General features: G+C 35.1%; 1 protein-coding gene across 1 annotated transcript; it reads right to left on the reverse strand.

The window, feature by feature from the left end:
• Nucleotides 1-26527, reverse strand: jak3 (Janus kinase 3 (a protein tyrosine kinase, leukocyte)). The gene is made up of 24 exons (XM_056463961.1): nucleotides 26343-26527; nucleotides 22423-22627; nucleotides 19127-19244; nucleotides 18451-18568; nucleotides 18194-18339; nucleotides 16635-16935; nucleotides 15492-15617; nucleotides 15082-15236; nucleotides 12974-13085; nucleotides 12538-12718; nucleotides 10877-11001; nucleotides 10286-10417; nucleotides 9640-9727; nucleotides 9281-9405; nucleotides 7021-7144; nucleotides 6695-6843; nucleotides 5412-5562; nucleotides 4855-4988; nucleotides 4434-4623; nucleotides 4225-4349; nucleotides 3919-4091; nucleotides 2741-2858; nucleotides 2100-2213; nucleotides 1-132 (listed from the first exon to the last, which is right to left on the reverse strand). Exons 2-24 carry the CDS (start codon nucleotides 22607-22609, stop codon nucleotides 13-15), a joined length of 3312 nt encoding a protein of 1103 aa, XP_056319936.1. The 5' UTR covers nucleotides 22610-22627; nucleotides 26343-26527; the 3' UTR covers nucleotides 1-12.

A 26527-nucleotide genomic window follows, 5' to 3' on the forward strand; every position in this document is an offset into this window, starting at 1 on the left:
TTAACTCTGAGTTTACCCTTTACATCCTTCTCTCTCATCTAACAGGCTATTCTCAATCAGATCTTTTAAAGAAGAGAAGCTTGGCCTGTTCTCGCTGTTGAACTCCCAGCACTGTGTCATAATACTGTGCACCTGCAAAAAAAAAAAACGTTTTTGTGAACATTAGTTATTAATATGAAATTATAATGAAAAGCACTTCTAAAGTATTTCAACTTGAGATTTTCAATCAGGTTTAGACAGGACGCTGGGCTGGCCATTCCATTATTTCAATGCCTTCAGGTTTAAAGAACTGCATTACCTGTTTTACTGTGTGAAAGGGCTCATTGTTCTGAATTAAAATTGTTACCTGACTGGGCAATGAATGCAGGTAAAGAACCACATGTTGCTGAAGGAACTTCTGATAAACATTTACATTCAATCCACCAAGTATCTGTATAAAAGACTCCTGTTGTAGAAAGCACCACCAAACCCTTACATTTCCTCCTCCACCTTTTACTGACTGCCTTTCATGTTTGCCATAATTAAAAATATTTAAACCATTTTGAATTACTACAATTTACCACTAGGTGCCAGAATATATCAAATAACTGTAAGGCATCCGAAAGCATTTTGTAAGCTTGATCAGTGTACAAATATTTAATATAAAGGGATAGTTCACCCAAAAATGATAACTATTTACTGTCTCACTCAAGTTATTCCAAATCTTTATGAGTTTCTTTTTTCTGTTGAACACAAAATATTATATTTGAAAAGAGCTGAAAATCTGTAACCATTGACTTCCATCGTAGGAAAAACAAATACTATGGAAGTCAATGGTTACAAGTTTCCAGCTTTCTTCCGAATATCTTCTTTTGTCTTCAACAGAAGAAAGAAACTCATAGAAGTTTGAAACAAAGTAAAGGGTGAGTAAATGATGACATTTTTTTTATTATTATTTATTTTTCATTCATCCCTTTAGGTTTAAAAAAATGTGTATACATATGTATGTATGTGTATGTATATATGTATATATATATATATATATATATATATATATATATATATATATATATATACATATATATATATATATATACTTCCTGACAAAAGTCTTGTTGTCTATCCAAGTTTTAGGAACAACAAATAATAACTTGACTTCTAGTTGACCATTTGGTATCAGAAGTGGCTTTATTAAAGGCAAAAACCTCTAGATTATACTTGATTTACCAAAATAAAATATGATCATGCCCTAATTTTTAATTATTTAATTAGGACAGTAAGGTCTGACTTTGCTTAGACAAAAGTCTTGTCACTTAGCAGAAATAATGTCCAGTATAGAATATAAAGTCATGGTGCAGTGGAAAAAGAATTAATATTGTGTATGACTCCCATGAGCTTGGAGGACTGCATCCATACATCTCTGCAGTGACTCAAACAAGTCATCAGGAATCTCTTAACAATCTGGAATAGCAAAGAAAGCATTCTTGCAGGACTCCCAGAGTTCATCAAGATTCTTTGGATTCATCTTCAATGCCTCCTCCTTCATCTTACCGCAGACATGCTCAATAACGTTCATGTCTGGTGACTGGGCTGGCCAATCCTGGAGCAACTTTGCTTTCTGGAACTTGATGTGGAGGCTGAAGTATGAGAAGGAGAGCTATCCTGCTGAAGAATTTGCCCGCTCCTGTGGTTTGTAATGTAATAGGCAGCACAAATGTCTTGATACCTCAGGCTGTTGATGTTGCCATCCACTCTGAATGAAACCCCAAACCATGATTTTTCCTTCACCAAACTAGACTGATTTCTATGAGAATCTTGGGTCCATGTGGATTCCAATAGGTCTTATGCAGTATTTGTGATGATTGGGATGCAGTTCAACAGATGGTTCATTGGAAAAATCTACCTTCTGCCACTTTTCCAAACTAGAAATGGTTGAGTTATTATTTGTTGATCTTACAACTGGGATTGACGATAAGACTTTTGTCAGGTAGTGTACATGTAGTTGTTGTATTATTCTTATCATGAGAACTTCAAATAGGACAAAAGCATTGAAATCAATATTTATAGGTTCTCAAATTTTTATGTCCACTGTATATATACACATTCAAATCTATTTTCACCTTTGGTGGACACTGAGCTGGTTCTGGTAATCTCCAGTTACTCTTGAGAAGATTGAGAAGATGGATGGCCATGGATGGACTATGGACATAACTTCCAATCTTCTGGATGCACAACTGCATGAAAGGATTTATAATACACAAGGTTTATAAAGTTAACACATGAAACGATTTTTTTTAAATTAAGCCTAAAATGGTCAGCTACAGTTCACAGTGACGATTGTGACCCTGGACCACAAAATCAGTCTGAAGTTGCATGAGTGTATTTTTGGTAATAGCCCCAAAAAGAAACTCCAATAAAAATCACAATGCTATGAAGAGATCATAATGACTACTTAGACATTTTCTAGAGCAAATCAAAACTCAATTTTAATAAGTAAAATGCATTGCTAAACCCTAATTTGCACAACTTTAAAGGTTTATTTAGATTTTTTGAACCCTCAGATTCCAGATTTTCAAGTATTGTTCTATCTTAACAAACTGTACATCAATGGAAAATCTTGGTTATTCAGCTTTCATGTGACGTATAAATCTCATGACACTTATGACTGGTTTTGTGTTCCAGGGTCACAAATATATATCCATCACCTCTCATGTGACTCCTACTGTATAGAGTGACACCGATATATAATTGATTCACTTACCTTTTTGGGGTTTTGACTGATGTCACAGTAAGAAAAGAGCTCGTGTAAAACAATGCCAAAACTCCATACATCTGACTTGTGGGAGAATTTCAGTTCTGAAATGGATTCAGGTGCATACCTAAAGAGAAATACAAAACATTAAACAAAAACTCAAAGGTCAGTACCTAGGGTATACAGAGTCCTGGTGCATTTGCTATTAAACCTAGTTAATTGCTTTATTATTATTATACTTTTTTAATTCATTAAATCTGTGATGACATTAAGACATTTTATAAGTCTTAAGGTGTGGTCACATTTACCATTGCTCAGGAAAATTTAGTCAGCCATTCAAACAGGAACGTTCCTCATGCAGATTTTACTAGTTTCGACAGTATTAATGATTGAAAACCGATGACAGCATGAAAAAATGCTGCCTACGTTTAATAATGTGAGCACATATTTACATGTACTTTGTTAGTTTAAGAAACGTATGACATATACAGTATTTGTGTAATTAGAGCATGCACATTTAGGGCCAGATATACCAACAACCTGTGTTAGTGGAATTCCTTTCAGGATTTGCTAGACAAGCAGTTCCAAATGACAGTTATTTTTGTGCAGCTGACCTTATTGCATATGCATTTGCATGAGTTTAACATTAAGATGCAAACATTTTTTAGAGTTAATTATTCAAATGAATGATGCCACTTGCTGCAAAATATGCAAAGGCGTTTTTACAGCTTTTTTGTCCACATAATTGTTTATTGAGCTTTGTATGATTACAGTTGAACCACTGAAGTGACTTTGACTGTTTTGACAACGTTTTGGGATCCTTTTCTGAACTTTTCTGAATGTCTTGTGACCATTGTTGTCTATAGAGGATGAGAGAGCTCTCAGTTTTCATCTAAAATGAAACCTTAATTTGTGTTACAAAGATGAGGAGGAGGAGGAACCACAGAGCGCGGTGTGAATTTTCTCCACACGTATAATTATTTCAAATGTTAGAGTGCACCATCAGAACATATTGAGTAGTAGTCCATATTATTTTTAAGATTTGCATGTCTTCTTTTATTTGGCCATTTTCAGAAAGTTACACTCATATCTGCCTTTTATCACCTGTTCAGTAGTTTGATGAAATGCATACTAATCAGTTACAGTGTTGTCTGTTTAAACTCCCAAAGATTTGATGTAAGAATCACCAGAAAACAGGACTTTCTCCTGGCTGTGTGACACGATAGTACTCTTTATCCACCGGTATGATCTTGGTCAGCCCAAAATCTGCAATTTTCACCAAAGTGTCGCTGGCGACTAGGATATTGCGTGCAGCTAGATCACGGTGGACATAACGCATGCTTTGCAAGTACTCCATTCCCTGTAAAAGACAATTATGGACAATTATGACAATTATCTGTAAAGTTATGTATGCAAATACAAAAGACTTGAATGTGTCAAATTATCCTTTCAAAAACAGGTTATGTGAACCCATTGGTATGTCCTGCTTATACCTTACATATCTGCGAGGCAAATAGCAATAGTTTACGGTTGCCCACATTCTGTCTGTGTTTCTCCATATATCCAATCAGACTGCCGTATGGAAGATACTCCATCACCAGTTTTGTGCTCAGCCGACCTGCGAGGAGATAAAAAAAAATAAAGGTAGATGGGCAGATGGTAAGGCTTGGAAACTATTTGAAATCAATGAAGATAGTCCAACCTGTACTGTAGCAAATGCCCTTGTATTTGACAATGTAGTCACAGTGCAGGGAGCTGATGGTCTGGATTTCTCTCTGGAAATCTGCCATGGTGGCTTGTTTGTTAGACTGAAGTTCCTTAACAGCGACCAGTTCACCGGTGTTATCACCCCACGGATCGTAACGACAAAGCTCAACACTGCCAAAGTTACCCTAAACACACATTTAAACAAAGTTAAACCTTGTCAGTCTTTATTTTTTATTGTTCTAATTAAATTACCACAGTACATCATATTTTAAATCATGTAGTAGCCTACCAAATCCGTTAAAAACAATATAAACATGGGGGCTTTGTTGCTTGCAACAGGCTACGGTGTTATTAAATGTACAACAGTGCCCTCTAGGGGTCGAAAGCTGATGTGTTTTGTTTTGATTTTGGCGTACTTTCCCCAGAACAGAGATGAATCGCAGGTATCTCTCCTCAAAAACATCCTCCTGTTGCTTTTTGAATATGTTCAGTTTCTTCCAGAAGCCATCGCTCTCGGGCAGTGTGTCAGTCGCATGAAGGATCTCATAGTCTACAGAACGAAAACATTTTAAATATGACAACGACCATGAGACTCACATTAGTTTTAAAAAATTTACTTCATTCTATAATCTTATTGCATATATTATTGAATCTTATTGAAATATTAAATATTACTTACATGCCAAACATTAATAACAAACATTAATTAACCTAACTTATATTATTATTAATAATAATAATAATAATAATAATAATAATAATAATAATAATAATGTATAATTGATATTTGCTATGTTATAAAAAATCAACACTTAGATTTACCAGTAGTAAAAGGCTAAACTGTTTATGAAAGAAGTGATCTTTTCATGATCTTCCACAAGGGGGCGCTAACCGACCATAACGCTCAGAATTCCAGAACTTACAGAATGGGAATGGAGAAACTGAGCTGGTAGACATAATAAGTATGTGTTACCTGAAGTGATGAGGCTGTTGAGCTGTCGGATGATGCTCCTGCAGGATGGTCTGAGCTCAGGCTGGTACTGCATACACTGAGAGATCAGCTCAGCAAGTTCAGTCCACTCCAGCGTGGGAAGGTTTGAGAAGTTCTCATAAAACTGCAGCTTCTGGAGACACAATACCATGTTGGAGGCACATTGCAAATATGAATATACAGTACATTTACATTTACATTTAGTCAATTACCAGACGCTTTTATCCAAAGCGACTTACAAATGAGGACAAGGAAGCAATTTACACAACTATAAGAGCAGCAGTGAATAAGTGCTATAGACAAGTTTCAGGTGTGTAAAGTCTAAGAAGCAAAGCAATAGTAATGTTTTTTTTTTTGAGAGAGAGAGAGTACAGTTAGTGGTATAGCCAGAGAGGCAGTTACAGATTAGGAAGGAAAGTGGAGACTAAATAGTTGAGTTTTTAGTTGTTTTTTGAAGACAGCAAGTGACTCTGCCGTTCTGATGTAGTTAGGGAGTTCATTCCACCAACTGGGCAGATTGAATGCGAGAGTTCGGGAAAGTGATTTCAGTATGCATAACTCTTTCATTTTTAAAGGATTAGTTCAACCAAAAATGCTAATTATGGTTTTAATTACTCAAGCACCTTCAGAACACAAATTAAGATGTTTTATATTAAATCTAAGAGCTGTCTCAAACTCCACAGACAGCAACGATCAGAAAAAAATCCAAAAGCATAGTCAAAACATTCAATGAGACTTTAAATGGTTCATCTGTAATTACACGAAGCTCCAAGAACATTTTTGTGCAGCAAAAAATGTATAAATCTGTTGAATAGAGGATGAGGGAGCTCTAGGATTTCATCTAAAACATCATAATTTGTGTTCAGAAGATGAACGAAGGTTTCAGGGAAATTTAATTATATGAGGGTAAGTAATTAATAACACAATTTTCATTTTATGGTGAACTAACCCTTTAAAGGATGTGGTGATCTTTATCTAGAATGAAGGCATAAAATGTTTAGCTAATGATGATTCTGATACATGATGTATTCTGTATTCATGTTCAATTGAACTCAAGTTTTTTTGTAAAGCATTTTTTACTATAATTATTGTTCCAAAGCACAAAAGATGCACATTATTACTGCAATACTGTCAAAATCACAAAAGTTAAGCACTTGTATACTGTTGAGTGTGCTGTATAAAACATTGTTAACCTGCACCTTTTGTTATGTGTAAAATACATGTTCATGTTCAAGTGTATTAAGTGTTTTGTGTGGTGTTTGTACCTGCATGAGGTCCAGGCCCTGTAATGGAGATTCTCCACCGTTGAAAATCTCCCACAGTGTTGTCCCAAAGCTCCACTTGTCACACTCCAGTTCAATCTCAAGTGTATCCAGAACCTCTGGGGCCACCCATGGGATTCGGTCCAACACCACTGCATTCACAGAAATGTGTTTCTTAACGCAGTATAATCATGTTATGGTGTAAGATAATCTCTAATGAGAGCTAAATCGATAAACTACTATGCATTTAAAAGTGCAAGTTATGTTTATATATATATATATATACATTAAAAGAGTTTTATATTCAAATAGATGCTTTATATAATTACCATCTTTGCCCAGCAAGGACATGCTGATGCCAGGGTCACTCAGTTTAATGAAGGGTGAGTCGCCCTCTCTGACCAACAGCAGATTCTTTGCACAAATATTCCCATGTGCAATATTTTTCTCCTCCTGTGAATGGTGGACAAAAGATAAATTATTTTTAGCCACTGCTGAAGTCTTGAAATGAAGGCTGGGAGGCATCAGATATTCAATATGGAAGTCAATCAGAATGATCAATTGAATTAGGTATTCTGCATTTTTAACAGTTGGTTCCTCTCCAGCTGGATTATTTGATTACATCCTTTTTAGAATTATTCAGCAGGAATGCATTAAAATTCAAAGGTATTAAAACTGTAAAGACTTTCAAATTGTTGATTCACACAGTGAAATGTATTAGTTATTACAATGTGATGTTTTTTATCAATAATATACTAAATACATTTTTGTGAAGGCAACACACATCTTCCAGTGATCCAAATTATGAAATGCGAATTATGATCAGTTCTCAGATTATGAAATTATGCACTGTCCTACATTTTTTCCTCATTCCAGAACCATTTCAATAGGTTGTGCATCACGATATGCGAAAAGGGACCATCTTAACCTCCATTTTATCCTGACTTTATAGTTAAATGCATGCAAATGTGTAGTTGGCGTAACCTAGGCACAATCTGTAAAGGCTCCACCCTCTTCTGGAAAGAAGGCATGAGAAACAACTGGAAACAACTCATTTGTAATTAAAGAGACAAACCAAAACAGGTTGTTTTAGTTCCACTCAACAAGGGTAATCTACAGCAACGGGAAATATGTGTTCCATTAAGTATTTTGAGGTAAAACGTTTTGGGGACACCTGAGACTTATATTACATCTTATAAAAAGTATAATATGATGCCTTTAAACATAGGCGGAGGGTAAACAAACTCCAGGGTAAGGCTAATATATGCGCTGCCCTTTAATGCATTTAAAAAGATTTGCGACCGACCAAGAAGAGGTTTTAACAAAAGCACCGCCTATCAACAAACATCTATTATATTCAGCACGTACATTAAATTATTTTATTAAACTCTCCCACTGATCTACACTCCCGCTCAAAAGTTTGGGGTCAGTTTATTTATTTTTTATTATTATTACTTTTATTTAAAAATCGAATTAAAATTATTCTGTTCATCAAGGCGGCATTTATTAAAAATGAAAAAAATGGTCAAATACTTATTTATTAAATATTTATTAATTACTGTATGCAGTTTAAAATGAAATTAGTACTCCTTGTTGCTTTTATTGCTGATACCAATAATCATAATAATAAAATGATAATAATAATAATAATAATAATAATAATAATAATAATAATAATAATAATAATAATAATAGAGTGATTTCTGAAGGATAGTGTGACTCTAAAGACAGAAGTAATAAAGCTGAAAATTCATCATCGCGGACGCAGCCCTCAATATCAATGACTGTATAAAATGCTCACTATTCTGCTGCCCTAGGCGGCCGCCTAGGTCGCCTCTGGATGCGCCGACCCTGAGAATACGAATTCATTCTCTTGTTCACTTAACTTGTAATTCAGCAATAAATATTTGACCTTTAAAATGTAAAACGATTGCCTAAACAAGATTACTACACTATAGGCTAGACTACATTACAATGAAACTACCAATTTCATTTAATGCTGAAAACAAATTAAACCAGAATAATATTTTATTATACCTCTCTCGTAATACTCATTTGTTGTTTTATTACTTATGTCCTTGACCAGCAAATCAGAATAGTCCGCTGGCCAGTACTTGGTTTTCAGAGTAGCTACTAACTCCAGTAATAAACAGCGCTCATCAGTGCAACGTGCGGGGTTGGACAGTATCATTTTTGAGCAGAGGGACTTTAAATTAGATTGACAAACTTACAATAGCTAAAGTATTGTGTTAATCATCAACAATAAATTACATTCATATTACACCTTACACCCGTTACATGTTTTCAATGCATTTTTTTTCTTTGCTGCGTGGTCCCTGGCCAGGGGGAGGCTAAGCCTTCCCCAGCCTTACACACGCTCTGCCTATGCCTTTAAATTCAACATATGTAGTAAGCTAAAACATAAATAAATATATATATATCTCCTGGAGATACCTATCTGGATATATATCTCCAATTTTACTCTGAATTCATCAAAAAGAGTAAGTAAAGCATCATTAATACTGGCTACTATGGTCCCAATAATGTTTAATATTTTGCCTCAATTCCTCATGCGTTAGTGTTTCTCACCAGGAAGTTGAGAGCACAGGCCAGTTGTTTGGCCACGTCTAGTTTCCAGCTGACTGAGACACACGTGCTCCTCTTCAGGTACAGGTCCAGTGCGCCGTGCTTCACAAACTCCTGCACCATGATGTCTGCAGGGGGTTATGAAGAACACACTTTAGTCACATGATTGTATTCACAGGCACTTTGACAGGCAACCAGCTTCACCAACGACACTTCAGACCCACTTTGAGTTCAAGAAGATTCAAAGAGCTGAGGTCACACAGACTTTTAATCCCTTTTTTAGGGTTTATCCTTGTGTGTTTAGACGTTTATGAAGGAGTTCCTCTTTAGGATGCTTTTCTGTGACTTTTAAAGTTACTTACTTTTGGATTTGTGCACGCTTATGCCATACACCAAAAGAAGGTGCCTGTGGGAGATTTGACTCATCAAACTGGCTGCCTCGAAAAGAGACTGGAAAACAGAAGATTAAACATTTATTCACATGAATAAAATAATATATAAGTTTAAGAATACAAACTGTTAATTACACTCATCAATATTCAACATTTTGACTTACATTTAGAGGCAATTTCTTAAATATGTAGTTTAATAAAACTACACTCAAAACGCTGGGTTGACAGAACACAACATTCACTAGAAAAACGACTTTTGCTGTTTGTTCAAAACTACTTATTTAAAATGAGATGAAAACAACCCAATTCTTAAATTTGTGGAGAACTTAATTGTTTTTATGTCCACTTAAATTTGTAGAAACGATTAAATTAAATTAATCAATTTGTGGTGGGACAACATGAAGGATTTGTGTGGAACCCAGCATTTTCTAGTTGCATGGGTAAAATATGGACAAACCCAATTGATTTGGGAAATTTAATTAAAAAAATTACCCATCGTTTGTCCAACGATAAGCTACAGCAACCCAGCATTATGGTACTTAAAACTAAACAGAACATAGGCAAGTATTATTAAAAGGAAGTGTGTCCAGTATATGTTCTGGTTCTGAAAACGCACCTCCCAGCAGTTTTTATGATTTGCATCCAGGACTTTCAAAAGGACCTCGGTGGAGTGTGTTACTCCATCCCTCTGGTCTGTTTTACTGCCTCTAAAGATGTGCGTGAAGGAACCTTGACCTAAACTTTCACTCTGTTAAAAGACGTAAATGAAGGAGTTACAGTAAACAGCTCCATAAAGAGTTAAAAGCAGCTCCTTAAAAGCTCCTTAAAGGGTTAGTTCACCCACAACAGAAACTTATGCCATCATTTACTCACCCTTCACTTATTCAAAGTCTATTAGAGTTCTTTCTTTAAATAAAATTTTCTTTTGAGTTCAACAGAAGAAAGAAACTTAGAAAGGTTTAATACCACATGAGGCAGAATAAATGATGAGATATTTTCCATTTTTGAGTGAACTATCTCTTTAAAGGCAGGTGCTTTTCAGCTTTTAGTACTGCAAATGGCTGCAAAATTAAATGAATTAATAAACAAACAAATAAATAAATGAATAAATAAATAAATAGTGTTCTATGCTCTCAAGCTAGTGGTGATGCCTATGAATAACATTAATGAAAATATATTTTAATCATTTAAAAATACATAAATGTACCCAGGTGAGGTCCTCGTGTTTAATCATGTGGAACTGCATGTGGCTTGGTTTGTGTCTCTGTAACGTGGGGGAACTGGGTATCTCAGTCATACTGCTGTTACGGATGATGATCATGTTTGTGAGCTCTGCAATGAAGACAACAAAGCTTAGTTAAGCTTAGATTAATTAAGCAAATACATTTAATTAAACATATACAAGTGAAGTCAAAATTCCTCCTGTGAAATTTGAATAATTTAAAAAATATTTCCCAAGTGCTGTTTAACAGAGAAAATATTCTTTGATGCATTTTTAAACGATAGTTTTAATAGATAATTTTAGTTTGCAAGAAACTACAGTATTCAGCTTAAAGTGCAATTTAAAGGCTTAACATCTTAAAAATATAAGACTTTTTCCAGAAGAAAGAAATCCTTGCTCCATTAAACATCACTCTTAATATATTTTAATATATGACGGGAGGCTAATAATTTTGTCTTCAACTGTATTTATACAACCCCTTATAATGTACACTCCCTGACAAAAGTCTTGTCGTTGATTCCAGTTGTAAGAGCAACAAATAATAACTTGACTTCTAGTTGATCATTTGAAAAAGTAGTTTTAAAAGGTAGAAAAAGCTCGATTTTTCCGATGAGTCATCTGTTGAACTGCATTCCAATCATCACAAATACTGCACAAGACTTACTGGAACCCAAATGGACCCAAGATTCTCATAGAAATCAGTCAAGTTTGGTGAAGGAAAAATCATGGTTTGGGGTTGCATTCAGTATGGGGGCGTGCGAGAGATCTGCAGGATGGATGGCAACATCAACAGCCTGAGGTATCAGGACTTTTGTGATGCCCATTACATTACAAACTACAGGAGGGGGCAATTTCTTCAGCAGGATAGCGCTCCATCTCATACTTCTCACTCCTTCCTGAAAGCAACGAAGGTCAAGGTGCTCCAGGATTGGCCAGCCCAGTCACCAGACATGAACATTATTGAGCATGTCTGATGTAAGATTAAGGAGGAAGCATTGAAGATGAATCCAAAGAATCTTGATTAACTCTGGGAGTCCTGTAAGAACACTTTCTTTGCCATCCCAGATGACTTTATTAATAAGTTATTTGAGTCATTGCAGAGATGTATGGATGCAGTCGTCCAAGCTCATGGGATACATTAATACACTCATTAATACACAGTATAAATTCTTTTTCCACTGCACCATGACTTTATTTTCTTTACTGTACTTTATTTCTGTTAAGTGACAAGACTTTTGTCTAAGCAAAGTCAGACCTTACTGTCCTAATTAAATAATTAAAAATCAAGACATGATCATATTTTGTTTAGGTAAAATAAGCATAATCTAGAGGGGTTTGTCCTGCATATAAGCCCCTTTTGATACCAAATAATCAACCAGAAGTCAAGTTATTATTTGTTGTTCCTAAAACTTGGATAGGCAACAAGACTTTTGTCAGGTCTTACACTGGGTATACTGTATACTGTAGGTAAAGGTTCTACATTTATAAATATATACTGTAAGGGAACAGCATTTAAAAATCTGAGACACTAAACAGCAACTCTAGGTTGTGGGTTCGATGCCCAGAGAATGCATTAAATGTAATTTCATTGTTAATTGCTTTAGATAAAAACACAAATGTAAAGATATAAAAGGCAAATGTTCTACCTTTTGGTCTGGGTGGGCAACACTTGCCCAGGGTGACGGGGATGTCTGAAACGAGAAGCGTACTGAGCTGATAGAAGTTGATGAGCTGTTTCAGGTAGACGAATGAGTTGTGGATCCCAGCCAGACTGAACTTCTCATTTTTCTCTATCAGGCAGTCCTTGTAATCCATCCCCAAAGGAGTCTGTTGGAACATCCAGAAGTTAAGATATACAACTCCGGAGCTTTCATTATCAGTCTGAGGAACTAAATTAAGATTTTGCTGGAGCTGTTTCAAAATTCACATCATAATGATACTAGGGAGTGATTTATGGGAAGGAGTTGTACATGAATCAGATTGAAAGGGATTTCATGCTTACTGCTTTCACCTGCTAATTTTTAATGCCCTGTTAGTGGAAACCGAAAGGCTGGTTCTGTACAAATCCAGCAAGACTGATACCTGTATACAAACTGTCAGGAAGTACTTGTCAAATTCCTTAGGACTGTGGCGTAAAAGAAACATCCCATTCTTGCCTCCAGCTTTCTTAAGCTTGTGCACCGCAATATCTGACCTTTTGGAAACACAACAAAATAGTGTATTGATAGTTAAGGCAAAGCAGATCATTTTTGATTCCCCAAAGAAGCCTTTGGTTAAAAGAACCAATTATTGCTAAGCATAAAGAACATTTTGATGATTTCAAGGAGTCTCAAGGAGCTCCTAGTACCCTATAAGTCATAAATTAGTACATTGTATAAACAAATTCAGGAAACTGTAGGGATGGTCAGTTGTGTAATTATTAACACTTTGATTGTTGCAATATTTTCAGTAAATGTCTAGTGATGATTATGATTACATATGTGACTCTGCACCGCAGAACTTGTTAAAACCTTGGAACTTGTGGAGCTGCACATTGATGGATTTGCTCTTCAGTGTTTGGACTTTCAGCAGTGAAATTTAAACCACACTGAATTGAACTTCAACTCTGAAAACTGGACTGACACAGTTTCAATTTACTAGAACTTCTATGTGAAGCTGCTTTAACACAATCTACATTGTAAAAGCGCTATAGAAATAAACTGAATTGAATAATAATAATAAATACATTTTCTATTAACATACAGTTTGTTAGAACGATACTTGGCTGAGATACAACTATTTAGAAATCTGCAATCTGAGTATTAAAAAAATCGAAATATTGTAAAAATCACCCTTATAGTTGTTCAAATTAGTAAATAATCTACATGGAACATGATTTTTACATACAGTAGTATTCAAATGGTCTGTTCCATTAAAGAAAAATCTTTCATTTTGACCCATATAATTACCAAAAGTATACACTCTCAGAAATAAAGGTACATGTGCTGTCACTGGGGTGGTACCTTTTCAAAATGTACAAATTTGTACCTTAAGGTCCATATTAATACCTAAAGGGTAATTATTAGTACATTAAAAGACAAAAGTGATCCTCTTAAAATTTTTTGGTACTAATTTATACTTTTGAATGACCAATATGGACCCTTTAAGTACAAATGTGTACCTTTTGAAAAGGTACCAACCCAGGGACAGCACGCGTAACTTTATTTCTGAGAGTGTACCTAAAACTGGTTTTGTGGTGCAGGGTCACATGTAAATCATATTTAATTTATTCAAAAACATCATACAGCTCATACAGAATTGCAATATATGACATATATTAGCCTATATGTTGATTTTTTTTTTTCTAATTTCTAATGGCTTCCATGAATGGAAATGTAATATATGTACACTACCTGACAAAAGTCTTGTTGCATATCCAAGTTTTAGGAACAACAAATAATAACTTGACTTCTAGTTGATCATTTGGTATCAGAAGTGGCTTATATAAAAGTCAAAGGCCTCTAGATTACGCTTATTTTACCAAAATAAAATATGATCATGCCTTGATTTCTGATTATTTAATTAGGACAGTAAGATATATGGAGGCTAACATATGAGAAGGAGCACTATCCTGCTGAAGAATTTGCCCTCTCCTGTGGTTTGTAATGTAATGGGCAACACAAATGTCTTAATACCTCAGGCTGTTGATGTTGCCATCCACTCTGCAGATCTCTCGCATGCCCCCATACTGACTGTAATCCCAAACCATGATTTTTCCTTCAACAAACTTGACTGACATCTATGAGAATCTTTGGTCCATGCAGGTTCCAATAGGTCTTCTGCATTAATTGTAATGACCGGGATGCAATTCAACAGATGATTCATCGGAAAAATCTACCTTCTGCCACTTTTCCAAATGATCAACTAGAAGTCAAGTTATTATTAGTTGCTCCTACAACATCAATCTTGGGATCTACAACAAGACTTTTGTCAGGTTGTGTACATACATTGTATTTGCATATGAGAGCATAATAGGGAACATATACACTGTAGGGAGTGCCTTGAGAATTTTGTGGATGACACAGCCTTAAAATGGCCAACTTCCTGATTATTGCCTACTATTACTTCCTACTGAACCAGGGATGAACTGGAACATGTCCTTAATCATTTCCTAATTTTACCATATGGTTAAATATGAAATTGTATAATACGTGATCGGGCCATGGCAGTTATTCTGTATGTCCTCCAACAGGCTTGGTGGGGCCACCTCTGCGCAGAAATAGTGAGTTGAATCTGTGGTCAGTCTAAAATATCCATCAACCAGAGATACAAAGGAAAGGGCATCCGTCAGGGTTTGAAACTCAGCCTCCTGTTAATGGAAAGAGTCAAAAGAGGGGCAAAGTAAAACAAATTGCTATGCAATGTAGAATTAAGAGTAAAAAACAACATGCTTCAATTTAATATACTTTCAAACCTCATGAAATAAAATTAAAAAAGGTTTAGATATAAACTCATTAGCATAGAAAGTACTCTTTGTTGTTAGTATTAGAACCAAAGCATACGTTGCAACAATGAGTTTAGTTTATGTGTTCATTCTTGAATGTATGAATATAAATGTCACTTCCATGCACTGGTCATCCTGGCGTGTGAGAGTGACCACCCTTCCTTCTAGAGGCATCTGTTCTTGACAGAGACGCTTAATGCTAATGTCTATGATCTGGGGGAAGTCACAGAACGTCTGCCATTCCTGTGAATAGAGAGAAAAGAGTGCTGAACGCTATAATGCTTCATAAAATTGTATAAAGTTTTAGGAACAAAGAGATGCTAGTGTATTTTTGAACGAGTTCTCTTAATTGTTTAGCTTCACATGATATTTCAGAAAACATGCTATTTTAATGTGGTATGCTTTGTTAATGTGGTAGTCAGGCAGCATATATAATCAATGTTGAAAACAATAGTATATTAATAATTTGAGGAAGACGCATTTTCTTCATGATAATTTGATGCATTTATTTAAAAAACAAATCTTTTGCAACAATAAAACTAAATATACTGTGAATCTTATTCAATTTGACGATGAATACAGGTATTTGTTCACAACAGGGGTGTCCAAACTCGGTCATGGAGGACCAGTGTCCTGGAGAGTTTAGCTCCAACAGACCTGAACCAGCTAATCAAGCTCAAGATATACTAGAAACGTCCTGGCAGTTGTGTTGAAGCACGTTGGAGCTTAATTCTCCAGTACACCGGCCCTCTAGGACCGAATTTGAACACCCCTGGTTAAGAATTTATAAATCATACTTACTAAAACTATTGAATGGTAGTAAATGTAGTTTTATAGACACAGGTGTAGATTCATCACAGAGAAGTTGATTGTAATTTTAAACACTATTCAGTGAATTAATTAATACAAGCTTCAGTTATAATACAATAATACAAGTTTCAGTTAATCCCAGTAGGTTAAAACAAGTGAGTGCATTTATGAGTGAGAGTCATTGAATCATTCAATGAACCGAAAGATTCCTTTACTGAATCATGACTCAAATGAATCCCTCAATACTTTGAATAGCGCTACTGTAGTGTGTTGTTGCAGTTTTTTGCACGACGTTTTTATTAACTTTTTTTATTTTGGCGGATCAAAAACCAACAAAACAACTGTCGATAACGTGTCTAAAATGTAAGTATTTTAAATCTAATCTATTTTATTAACATTTGTAGGCCTGCTGTCCAAATATTATCACGGCGTTGGCCCTTCAGCCTTTACCTGTCTGTCTGTTTTCTGTATCTGAATGCCTCCCTCTCCGGACACTTTGACGGCTTGAACCCTCTGCTGCTCGCTCTGCTCCAACCATCCGGAGTGGTGGAGGGTGAAGCTCTCTGAACCATAATCCGGCTCCAGTTCACTCAGCTTCATGAGGTACTTGAGCTTCAGGCTTCGCTCTCCTGCCGGGCACTTGCCCAGCTTCTTCAGAAAGCGCTTCAGTGTTTTGCGGATCTGATACCGCGCCAGGCGGTTCATGCGCTGGATGTCCTGTCGGTGAGTCTCTGGGAGGCAGGACTTGTAGCTGGAATTGTGTTTATGCAGTGGTTAATAAATTGCAACTTTAAAATTTCAGTTGTAGGTTGAACGTACATGGAATCACTGAATCAAAGACGAAAATGGCTCAAAATACTATAGGTAAAAAGTGGTAATGAATTATATTAGGCCTATTATTATTATTCATTCATTCATTCATTAATTCATTTTCTTTTCGGCTTAGTCCCTTTATTAATTCAGGGTCGCCATAGCAGAATGAACCGCCAATTTATCCAGCACATGTTTTACGCAGCGGATGCCCTTCCAGCTGCTACCCATCTCTGGGAAACATCCATACACACTCATTCACACTCATACACTACGGACAATCTAGCATACCCAATTCACCTGTACCTCATGTCTTTGGACTGTGGTGGAAACCAAAAATACTATAGTTGTGATTTTAAATGTTTATACTTTTCTACTATTCTTTGCATACAATCACTAGGTTTTACCCACCTGTCAAGATGAATTAATCATTTTAAATGTAATTAAATTTATTATAGCTTAAAATACTTTAATATGTAGGCTATATGTCAAAATAACATACATACACTCACCGGCCACTTTATTAGGTACACCTTACTAGTATCGGGTTGGAACCCCCCTTTTTTATCAGAACTGCCTTAATCCTTCGTGGCATAGCTTCAACAAGGTACTGAAAATGTTCCTCAGAGATTTTGGTCCATATTGACATGATAGCATCACGCAATTGCTGCAGATTTGTCGGCTGCACATCCATGATGTGAATCTCCCGTTCCACCACATCCCAAATGTGCTCTATTGGATTGAGTCTGGTGACTGTGGAGGCCATTTGAGTACAGTAAACTCATTGTCATGTTCAAAAAAACAGTCTGAGAAGATTTGCGCTTTATGACATGGCGCATTTGCACCCACAGAACTCACTGGATATTTTCTCTTTTTCTGACCATTCTCTGCAAACCCTAGAGATGGTTGTGCGTAAAAATCCCAGTAGATCAGCAGTTTCTGAAATACTCAGACCAGCCCGTCTGGCACCAACAACCATGCCATGTTCAAAGTCACTTAAATCACCTTTCATCCCATTCTGATGCTCCGTTTGAACTGCTGCAGATCGTCTTGACCATGTCTACATGCCTAAATGCATTGAGTTGCTGCCATGTGATTGGCTGATTAGAAATTTTTCAAGCATTGGGACAGGTGTACCTAATAAAGTGGCCGGTGAGTGTACATGAGATGTTTTATATATTTTTGTTGTTGTAACATACCTTGTTGTATTGCTGATCTCTGCAAGGCTCTGGTTTCTCTCTTTGGCCAAACGCCACAGATCCAGCACTGCCAAACCTAAACATTCCTGCTGCAAACTCAAAGCAGGAGAAATCCCACCACATCCAGACACAAAGTCACTGCGGGACTGAAACAGGAAAACTTCTTTGTCAGGTAAAAGATCTTAAATCAGCAGTTCATGCTACCTTTTTATAATTATTCAAATCTAATAGTCATAGTTATATATAATAGTTAATACCTGAGCAAAAACATAGTCAATGACAGCATAGTCCAGCACAGCAAAGATTCGACCCCTGCTGAGGCTGACACGGTAAGATGCTCTCGACCCTTGTCCAAACCAGCTTGAGAAGAAAAACCTTAAAGATACACACAAAAGATACACACAAAAGCTTTACAATAATCTGTTTTCATTGGATAATTCAAACACACATTTTTCTTTCTAACTTGTTTTGCCCACTAAAACTCAATGTGAATTTGTACTATTAATTATTATCAGTTATAAAATGATATTAATAGTTTGTTAACAATAACAGCACAGCAAGCAATTTCCAAATATATATATATATATATATATATATATATATATATATATATATATATATATATATATATATATATATATATATATATATATATATTTTTTTTTTTTTACAGTTTTGTAAACTAAACAGTTAATAAACACTTAAAACTTATTTCCATTGCATATTGCCTTTAAAACATAAAGTTTATGATTATTTATCTCTTTCAGTATAATTACAAAAACATAATAGTAGTTTTATCATGTAGTTTTATGAAATTTTTAATTATGATCAAGTTTAAGATATAATTATAATGATTACAATGAGGAAACACCCAAAATAATCAGTACTGGTAATCTGTTTGTAATTATTTATTTATTTATTTATTTATTTTACCTCACTCTATAGTAAACTTTGACGGGCTCCTCACTCTTAAACACATGAGTTGGTGGATACCAGTATGAAAGATCCTCTGATGCCAAAGCAAACAGGTTGTGGTACACAGGAAGAATTCCTGAAAACACAAACATTCAATTAATCTTAACACAGTTGGTGCACAATAATGACATTTTAACTTTAGAAACACAAAATATACGAGCAGATTATGGCTGAAAAGTGTAACTTCTATGCATTGGTCATAGTTAATCATCTACAAGCTAGTTCTCAGCAGTGTTGAGTAAATTACTTTTAAAAAGTTATTAATTACTATTGACATCATTAATTTGTATTACTATGTATGAAAGGTAACTCAATCACTCAATAAGTAATGTAATTATTTCACTCAAAAATCCCTATAAATCTAAACATATAGACAATTAAAAATAAACTCTTTTAACCATTTACATTTCAACCAAACATGGCTTTTTTAGCTTTATTAAAAATATATAACACTTAAAGAATAATTAACATTATATGCATCAAAACAAAACATTTCAAAGCAATATTTCATACATACCATGTATTGGCATACATTTTCATTCATTTTTTTAAGCATGTGCAACTGTCTTGATAAATGTAACCTCTATGGCTGGGTGTTTGATTAATATGATTTCGATTCACAAGCTTTTGATTCAATTCGATTCCATTCAATGTTGCAACCCAGGCTCATTATTGATACGTACCCCTATATACATTTCTGGAAGACACGAAATACCCTTCCAGGAGCTAAATTTTTTGCAGGTTTTGTTTTCACAAATCCACAAGAGGCCACTGTAAATGTTTTTTAAAGTCTCAGATTTCTTGCACAAGTGCCATTCGCGTGTGCTGATCTCACTTAAATCTACCAGAGGCCGCTATCGGCTAACTAACTGACTGACCGACTGACAGACTGATCACCCACCCACCCCTTTCCCTAAACCCAACGTATAGTGTTTTCAAAAGCAATTCAATTCATGTTTATTTATATAGCACTTTTCACAATGTAGTTTGTGTCAAAGCAGCTGAACATAGTTCTAGTAAAGTCTAGATTTCCAAGTTCAGTTTAGTTCAGTTCAGTGTGGTTTAAATTTCACTGCTGAAAGGTCAAACACTGTAGAGTGAATGCAACGAAGCGCAGCTCCAAAAGTCCCAATCCAAGCAAGCCTTGGCGACAGTGATGAGGAAAAAAAAACTTCTCCAATTGATGAAGTGAAGGGAAAAAAAACCTTGAGAGAAACTAGGCTCTGTTGGGCACGGCCTTTATTCTTCTGGTCAAACTTGTTGTGTGGAGCTGCAGTCTAGGCGCCGGAGGCTGGAGAAGCTGGACGTCGATCGTGTAGAAGCTGCAGCACCGATTGACCCAGTCACCCCCTTCCCTAAACCAAACCGACAGTGTTTTTAAAAGCAATTCAGAAAAAAAGGCCTTGCCTGATTTTTACTACGTTTTTTAGATTTTACCACGTTCTCACCCTGTTATTTACACCTACCTATTTACTTTTGTTTTACCTTCTTTCTCGAACCTTTCTTTGCTGGACTTTGCTGAACCATTCTGTTGCGGTCAACTCCATTCTGGGTCTCAAGTCTGCCGACGTATGCAGCGAGCTACTGGGCAAACTGGTAACAACGGAAAGGCCGTCCGTATAGAGGTAAGCAGTCGACTGGTTGCACGAAAAGAAAGAGAAGCTGCTGCGGTGTCATACCACCCCGTAGCATTCGTTTAAAAGGCGAAATGCTGCCATACGCATGGTTTCCGCTACAATCATTCTTCCATGGCGGGGCGCCACACCAAAATTCATCCCGCCTGGGCTACATTACAGCTTCTCATTCAAAACATTCAGCCGTTTTTTTAACAGCGAGTTATAATCGCACCAAAACGTAATAAAAGGTAAGTGAATTATATCAGAGCAAACTTTTTTGTAATCGTAGTAGTGCTGTGCTATTAACAGTGCTTTGTTATTTGTTTAACCCTTTAAGATGACATGCTGACTGACTGACTGACTGACTGACTGAAAAGGTGCATGAGGCCAGCAAACACAACGTAGCTTTCAGTTATGGCACAGTTTCCTTAATTATACTTTATTTATAGGTCTATGTTTCTGCATACAATGCCTTTATCTAATGAAATAACGCCACAGGTAGTTGGTAGATCTGTGTAAAAGGCCCAACAGAGTCTGCCGCCACAGCTGGAAAAAAATCCTAGAGGAAACACTGCATACGTAGCTTTGGGTTTCCACAATGAGCCTGTGTTGCAATTTTTAATTAGATTCTTGATGAATATAAATGAATACAAATTATATGTCTAAAAATATTAGCTTTCAAATGGTGATTGAAATAAAAGAACGGCTTTTGAGATTCGACATCATATCGACCATAGTTTAAAATCTTTTTTTTTTTTTTTTACTCTAGTAACCTCATTTAGCTGAAAAAATTGAACTATTCTGCAGAATACATTTATTTTTTGTTACTTTGTAAGTAGCTGTCATTTAAAATACCTAAAAATGAAAAGTAATAAAGGGGTGGCGTGGTGGCGCAGTGTGTAACGCTGTCACCTCACAGCAAGAAGTTCTCTGGTTCAAGCCTTGGCTGGGTCAGTTAGCATTTCTGTGTGGAGATTGCATGTTCTCCCTGTGTTTGCCTGGGTTTCCTCCGGGTGCTCCGGTTTCCCCCACAGTCCAAAGACATGCGCTTTAGGTGAATTGTCATTATAGCAATGGGTTGCAGCTGGAAGGGCATCTGTTGCGTAAAACATATGCTGGATAAGTTTGCGGTTCATTCCGCTGTGGCATTCCCAGATTAATAAAGGGACTGAGCCGAAAAGAAAATTAATGAATTAAAAGTAATAAAGTGAAAAAGTAATCTAAATACAGCAACTAGTGACTTTGTAACAAATTACACCCAACACTAGTCCTTGGCCACATAAATGTTATCATTAATGTCTGGGTTTTTTAAAGCTTCATCAGATATCATCAGGGAAAATGGATGAGAAGGTTATAGAGCAGGCATGGGCAAACTCAATCCTCGAGGGCCGGTGTCCCTGCAGGGTTTTGCTCCAACACTAATCAAACACACCTGAACACCCTAATTAGTGTCTTCAAGATCACTAGAAAGCTACAAGCAGGTGTGTTTGATTAGGGTTGGTGCAAAACTATGCAGGGACACCGGCCCTCCAGGATCGAGTTTGCCCATCCCTGTTATAGAGTATAATTAAAAGCAGAAGACCTTTACACTCATATCTGATTATTGATGACTTTATGTTAAGTCTGTTAGTGTCTTACCGCTGGCTTTAGCAGCGAGCACACACACACTCTCAGCTGTCACATGTCCAGTGGGGATGCTGAAGGAGGTCTCTGAGTTTAAGCTGGGACTGTAGTACAGATGCACATGCAGGGCAGACTCACAGCTGGACTGCTGACTGCAGGCCCGTTCACTCTTCATCAATGGCACCTCTTCCTCTTCACTCATGGTCTTTTCTCAAAATCTCTGATTGAATGAAAAGAAGCAATATTTTGCCATTCATTTTTCTTAAAGGGATAGTTCACCCAAAAATAAAAATTCTTTTACTTGTTTCAAACCTTTATGGGTTTTTTCTCCTGTTAAACACAAAGGACGTTATTTTGAAGAAAGTTGGAAGCCTGTAACCATTGACTTTCATTGCATTTGTTTTTACTACTATGAAAGTCAATGGTTACAGATTTTTAGCTTTCATCAAATTTTCTTAATTTGTGTTCAGCAGAATAAAGAAACCCATAAAGGTTTGGAAACACTTTTTAGAGAGTAAACAATGAGTAAATTGTCAGTTTTGGGTGAATTATCTCTAATATAGTGCAGCAACCAATCAAAAGAGTGGAAACATTAGGTTTCCTATTGATTCTGTTGTTTCTTTTCTGCTCTCCAAGGGTGAATTTATTTGATTATAATTACAATAATAAACAAATCTTTTTTGAAATATTATTTCAGTTCAAATCAACTGTTGTCTATGGGAATCTTTTTAAATGTAATTTATTATAGTGATTCAATGCTGAATTAGCAGCTTCATTACTCCATTCTTCCAGTGCCATATGATTCTTCAGATAACATTCTAATATATAGATTTGCTGCTGTGCTACAATCAGTTATCGTTAGTGCTCAATCATTAATAATGGTTGTTATTTTTATACAAGCATCAAACTTATTTTCTCAACTTTACATTTTTGTGGAAACATTTGACTTTTTAGGATGAATTGGTTAATAATAAATTCAAAATAACAGCAGAACTTGGTCACACTTTATTTTGATGGTCTGTTTGTTGAATTTAAGTTACATTGCATCTACATGCCAACTAATTCTCATTAGATTATAAGTAGACTGTTAGGTTGGGGTAAGATTTGAGGTAAGTTGACATGTACTTGCAAAGTTTCTTACAGTCAGTTAAATGTCTGTTTAGCAGCAGTATCAACAGATATTAAGGAGACAGTCTTTGATAAGGGGGCATTCTACCAGAAATGTACATTATCTGTCCATGAAATAAAAACACAAATACAGTGAATAAATATATTTCATCACAAAAATGTCTAAAATGGACTAATGGTTGATTTCTGTGAGTTGTTAAGGGAGTATGTCCTTCATTTGGTTCTCAGATTTTTTGTTCTTTATTAAAAACACTTGTTTTTACAAACCCTGTCATTGTCACTTCAGCCTAACTGAACCTACGGCTTTAATAGTTTTGTTATGCTAAAAACACATTTAGAAAAAAAACTTCAGAAATAGCAAGTTTAAGTTGTTATCATTCACATCAATTCGTTAAATTATAAATAAATTACAAATAAATAAAATATATAATAATAATAATAAATTTATGATTGTCCCCATGTTTCTGTCAGTCCTGTCACATTTGCATTAAATTTAGCATAAAATGCTTGCAATACACATTTAAGGCTATGAAGTGACATCATTTGATGGAGAAGCTGACTGATCAAGGATGTGTTCAGTCATAGAATTGTATAATTGTGTTTGTTTTTGTATAATTTTTTTTGTGGACGACAAGTCAGGCCCGGTCAAGTCAGGTCACATTTTTTATAAGTGAAAATGAACGTTTCTGGTAGAATGTCCCAAAGAATAAAAAGAGTGTAGATAATAGTTAAAAAGGTAACACTTTATTTGGTCCACTTGAGTATTAGTAGACTGTCTGCTTCATATCTGTTGATACTGCTCCTTTAACAGACATTTAATTTTGAAGAAACTTTGCAATTGCATGTCAACATTAATTTATTTATATATATATATATATATATATATATATATATATATATATATATATATATATATATATATATATATATATATATATATATATATATATACAGTTGAAGTCAGAATTATTAGCCCCCTTTTGATTTTTTTTCTTTTTTTGATATTTCCCAAACGATGTTTAACTAAGGAAGGACATTTTCACAGTATGTCTGATAATATTTTTTCATCTGGGAAAATTCTTATTTGTTTTATTTCGGCTAGAATAAAAGCAGTTTTTAATTTTTTTAAACTAATTTTAAGGTCAAAATTATTAGCCCCTTTAATATATATATATTAAACTTGCCTAATTACCCTAACCTGCCTAGTTAACCTAATTAACATAGTTAGGCCTTTAAATGTCACTTTAAGCTGTATAGAAGTGTCTTGAAAAATAGCTTGTAAAACATTATTTTACTGTCATCATGGCAAAGATCAAATAAATCAGTTATTAGAAATGAGTTATTAAAACTATTATGCTTAGAATCGTGTTGAAAAAATCTTCTCTCTGTTAAACAGAAATTGGGGGAAAAAATAATAATAATTCTGACTTCAACTGTATATATATTCATAATTTTTAGGGGCTTTTCACCTTTATTTGGATAGAGGAGATTACAGACAGGAAAGATTTGGCATGAAAGGATCGGCAAAGCACCTCAAGCTGAGAATTGAACTCGGGTCGCCATGAGCACCTTAGTGCCATGTGTCAGCACTTAACTACTAAGCTATTGGCGCCGATATGTTAGAACATTTCTGAAGATTCATGTGACGCTGAAGACTGGAGTAATGATAATAAAAATTCAGTTAAGAATCACAAGAATAAATTACATATTAAAATGCATTCACAGAGAAAATGGTTATTTTAAATTGAAAATTAATGCAGATTTTTTATGTTTGGATAGTATTTTTGATAATAAAACAGTCTTGGTGAGCAAAATGTACTATTACTACTAGAGTTAGTATCAAAGTAGGTCATTAATAAAATAAGGCTAGTGAGAATGTCTGATTAAATAACAATATTGATCCCAAAGTGATTCAAATTCAATTAAATAAATTGTAATCTTCTATTTGGCTACTAATATATAATTATTACTACATTATTATCTGTTCTATTATTCTTTTTAAAGCTCTTTCAGCATTTACAAAAACATACTGAACACTGTTTAAATGACATTTCCACTTCGTCTCACATCCTAAATGAAGAATGTTACTGCTGGCTATCTCACAAGCCACATTTATCAAATCAAACGAGTACACTAAAAGGCCAATTTAGTTATTATTATTATTATTATTATTATTATTATTATTATTACAGTATATAATTACAAATACAGTAGGTCAATCAGAACTTGAGAGCTACTGTAAGTAATAAACATTCTAAGAAATTCATTTACATTAACAGCAGTTCTTTGAACCATGGTGGTCAAACCCTTCATAGAAATGAGCTCACCGTTCTCATGTCATGAGTTGTACTTTCCCTAACAAACACATTTATGGGTGTTTTCCAAAAGATTCAAAACAATAAGCCATCAAAAGCAAAGTATATATATATATATATATATATATATATATATATATATATATATATATATATATATATATATATATATATATATATATATATATATATATATATATATCTCAAGGGTTTATAAGTTAGCTTGGTTTCTGATTCTATCGGCTGTTAGATATTGTACTGAAACATTGTATTACGGAAACACGGTCATGAATAATGATCCATTAATAGGCCACAACAACAGTAACACAAACAAATATACATGAAATACACAACGTCACACTCACAAAATGCTAAATTTTCCTGTCGGCCACATAATTTCCATCAACATATGCTCTGAGATGGTCAAGCTACCAGATATTTGTCAGATTATTAAGATTAACAACAAAGATAAAGACAACTAAGAGGTGTTACCTGAATTTATTTAAGACGAAACATTGATGGTTTGTTCATATTGATGTTAAAAGCGTCAGAAATACGGCTCAGGCTTCGCTGTTGTGAGCTGCTGGTGGGAGGGAACAAATGATTTCCGGAAAGAGCAAACCGCAAAAGCACCACATTTCCAGACTGTTTTAGTAAGATCAACACTAGCTGATGTA

This window comes from Danio aesculapii, chromosome 8 (genome assembly GCF_903798145.1).
Source record: "Danio aesculapii chromosome 8, fDanAes4.1, whole genome shotgun sequence".
Classification (NCBI taxonomy): Eukaryota; Metazoa; Chordata; class Actinopteri; order Cypriniformes; family Danionidae; genus Danio; species Danio aesculapii.

Excerpts from the sequence above, each read along its gene's own strand:
- jak3 (XM_056463961.1), bottom strand. The coding sequence starts at position 22,609 with ATGAGTGAAGAGGAAGAGGTGCCATTGATGAAGAGTGAACGGGCCTGC. Across the intron at positions 18,569-19,126 it reads AAAGTTTACTATAGAGTGAG|GTTTTTCTTCTCAAGCTGGT; the intron begins GTAAAATAAATA and ends TGTATCTTTAAG. Across the intron at positions 133-2,099 it reads CAGCTCAGTGTCCACCAAAG|GTGCACAGTATTATGACACA; the intron begins GTGAAAATAGAT and ends TTTTTTTTGCAG.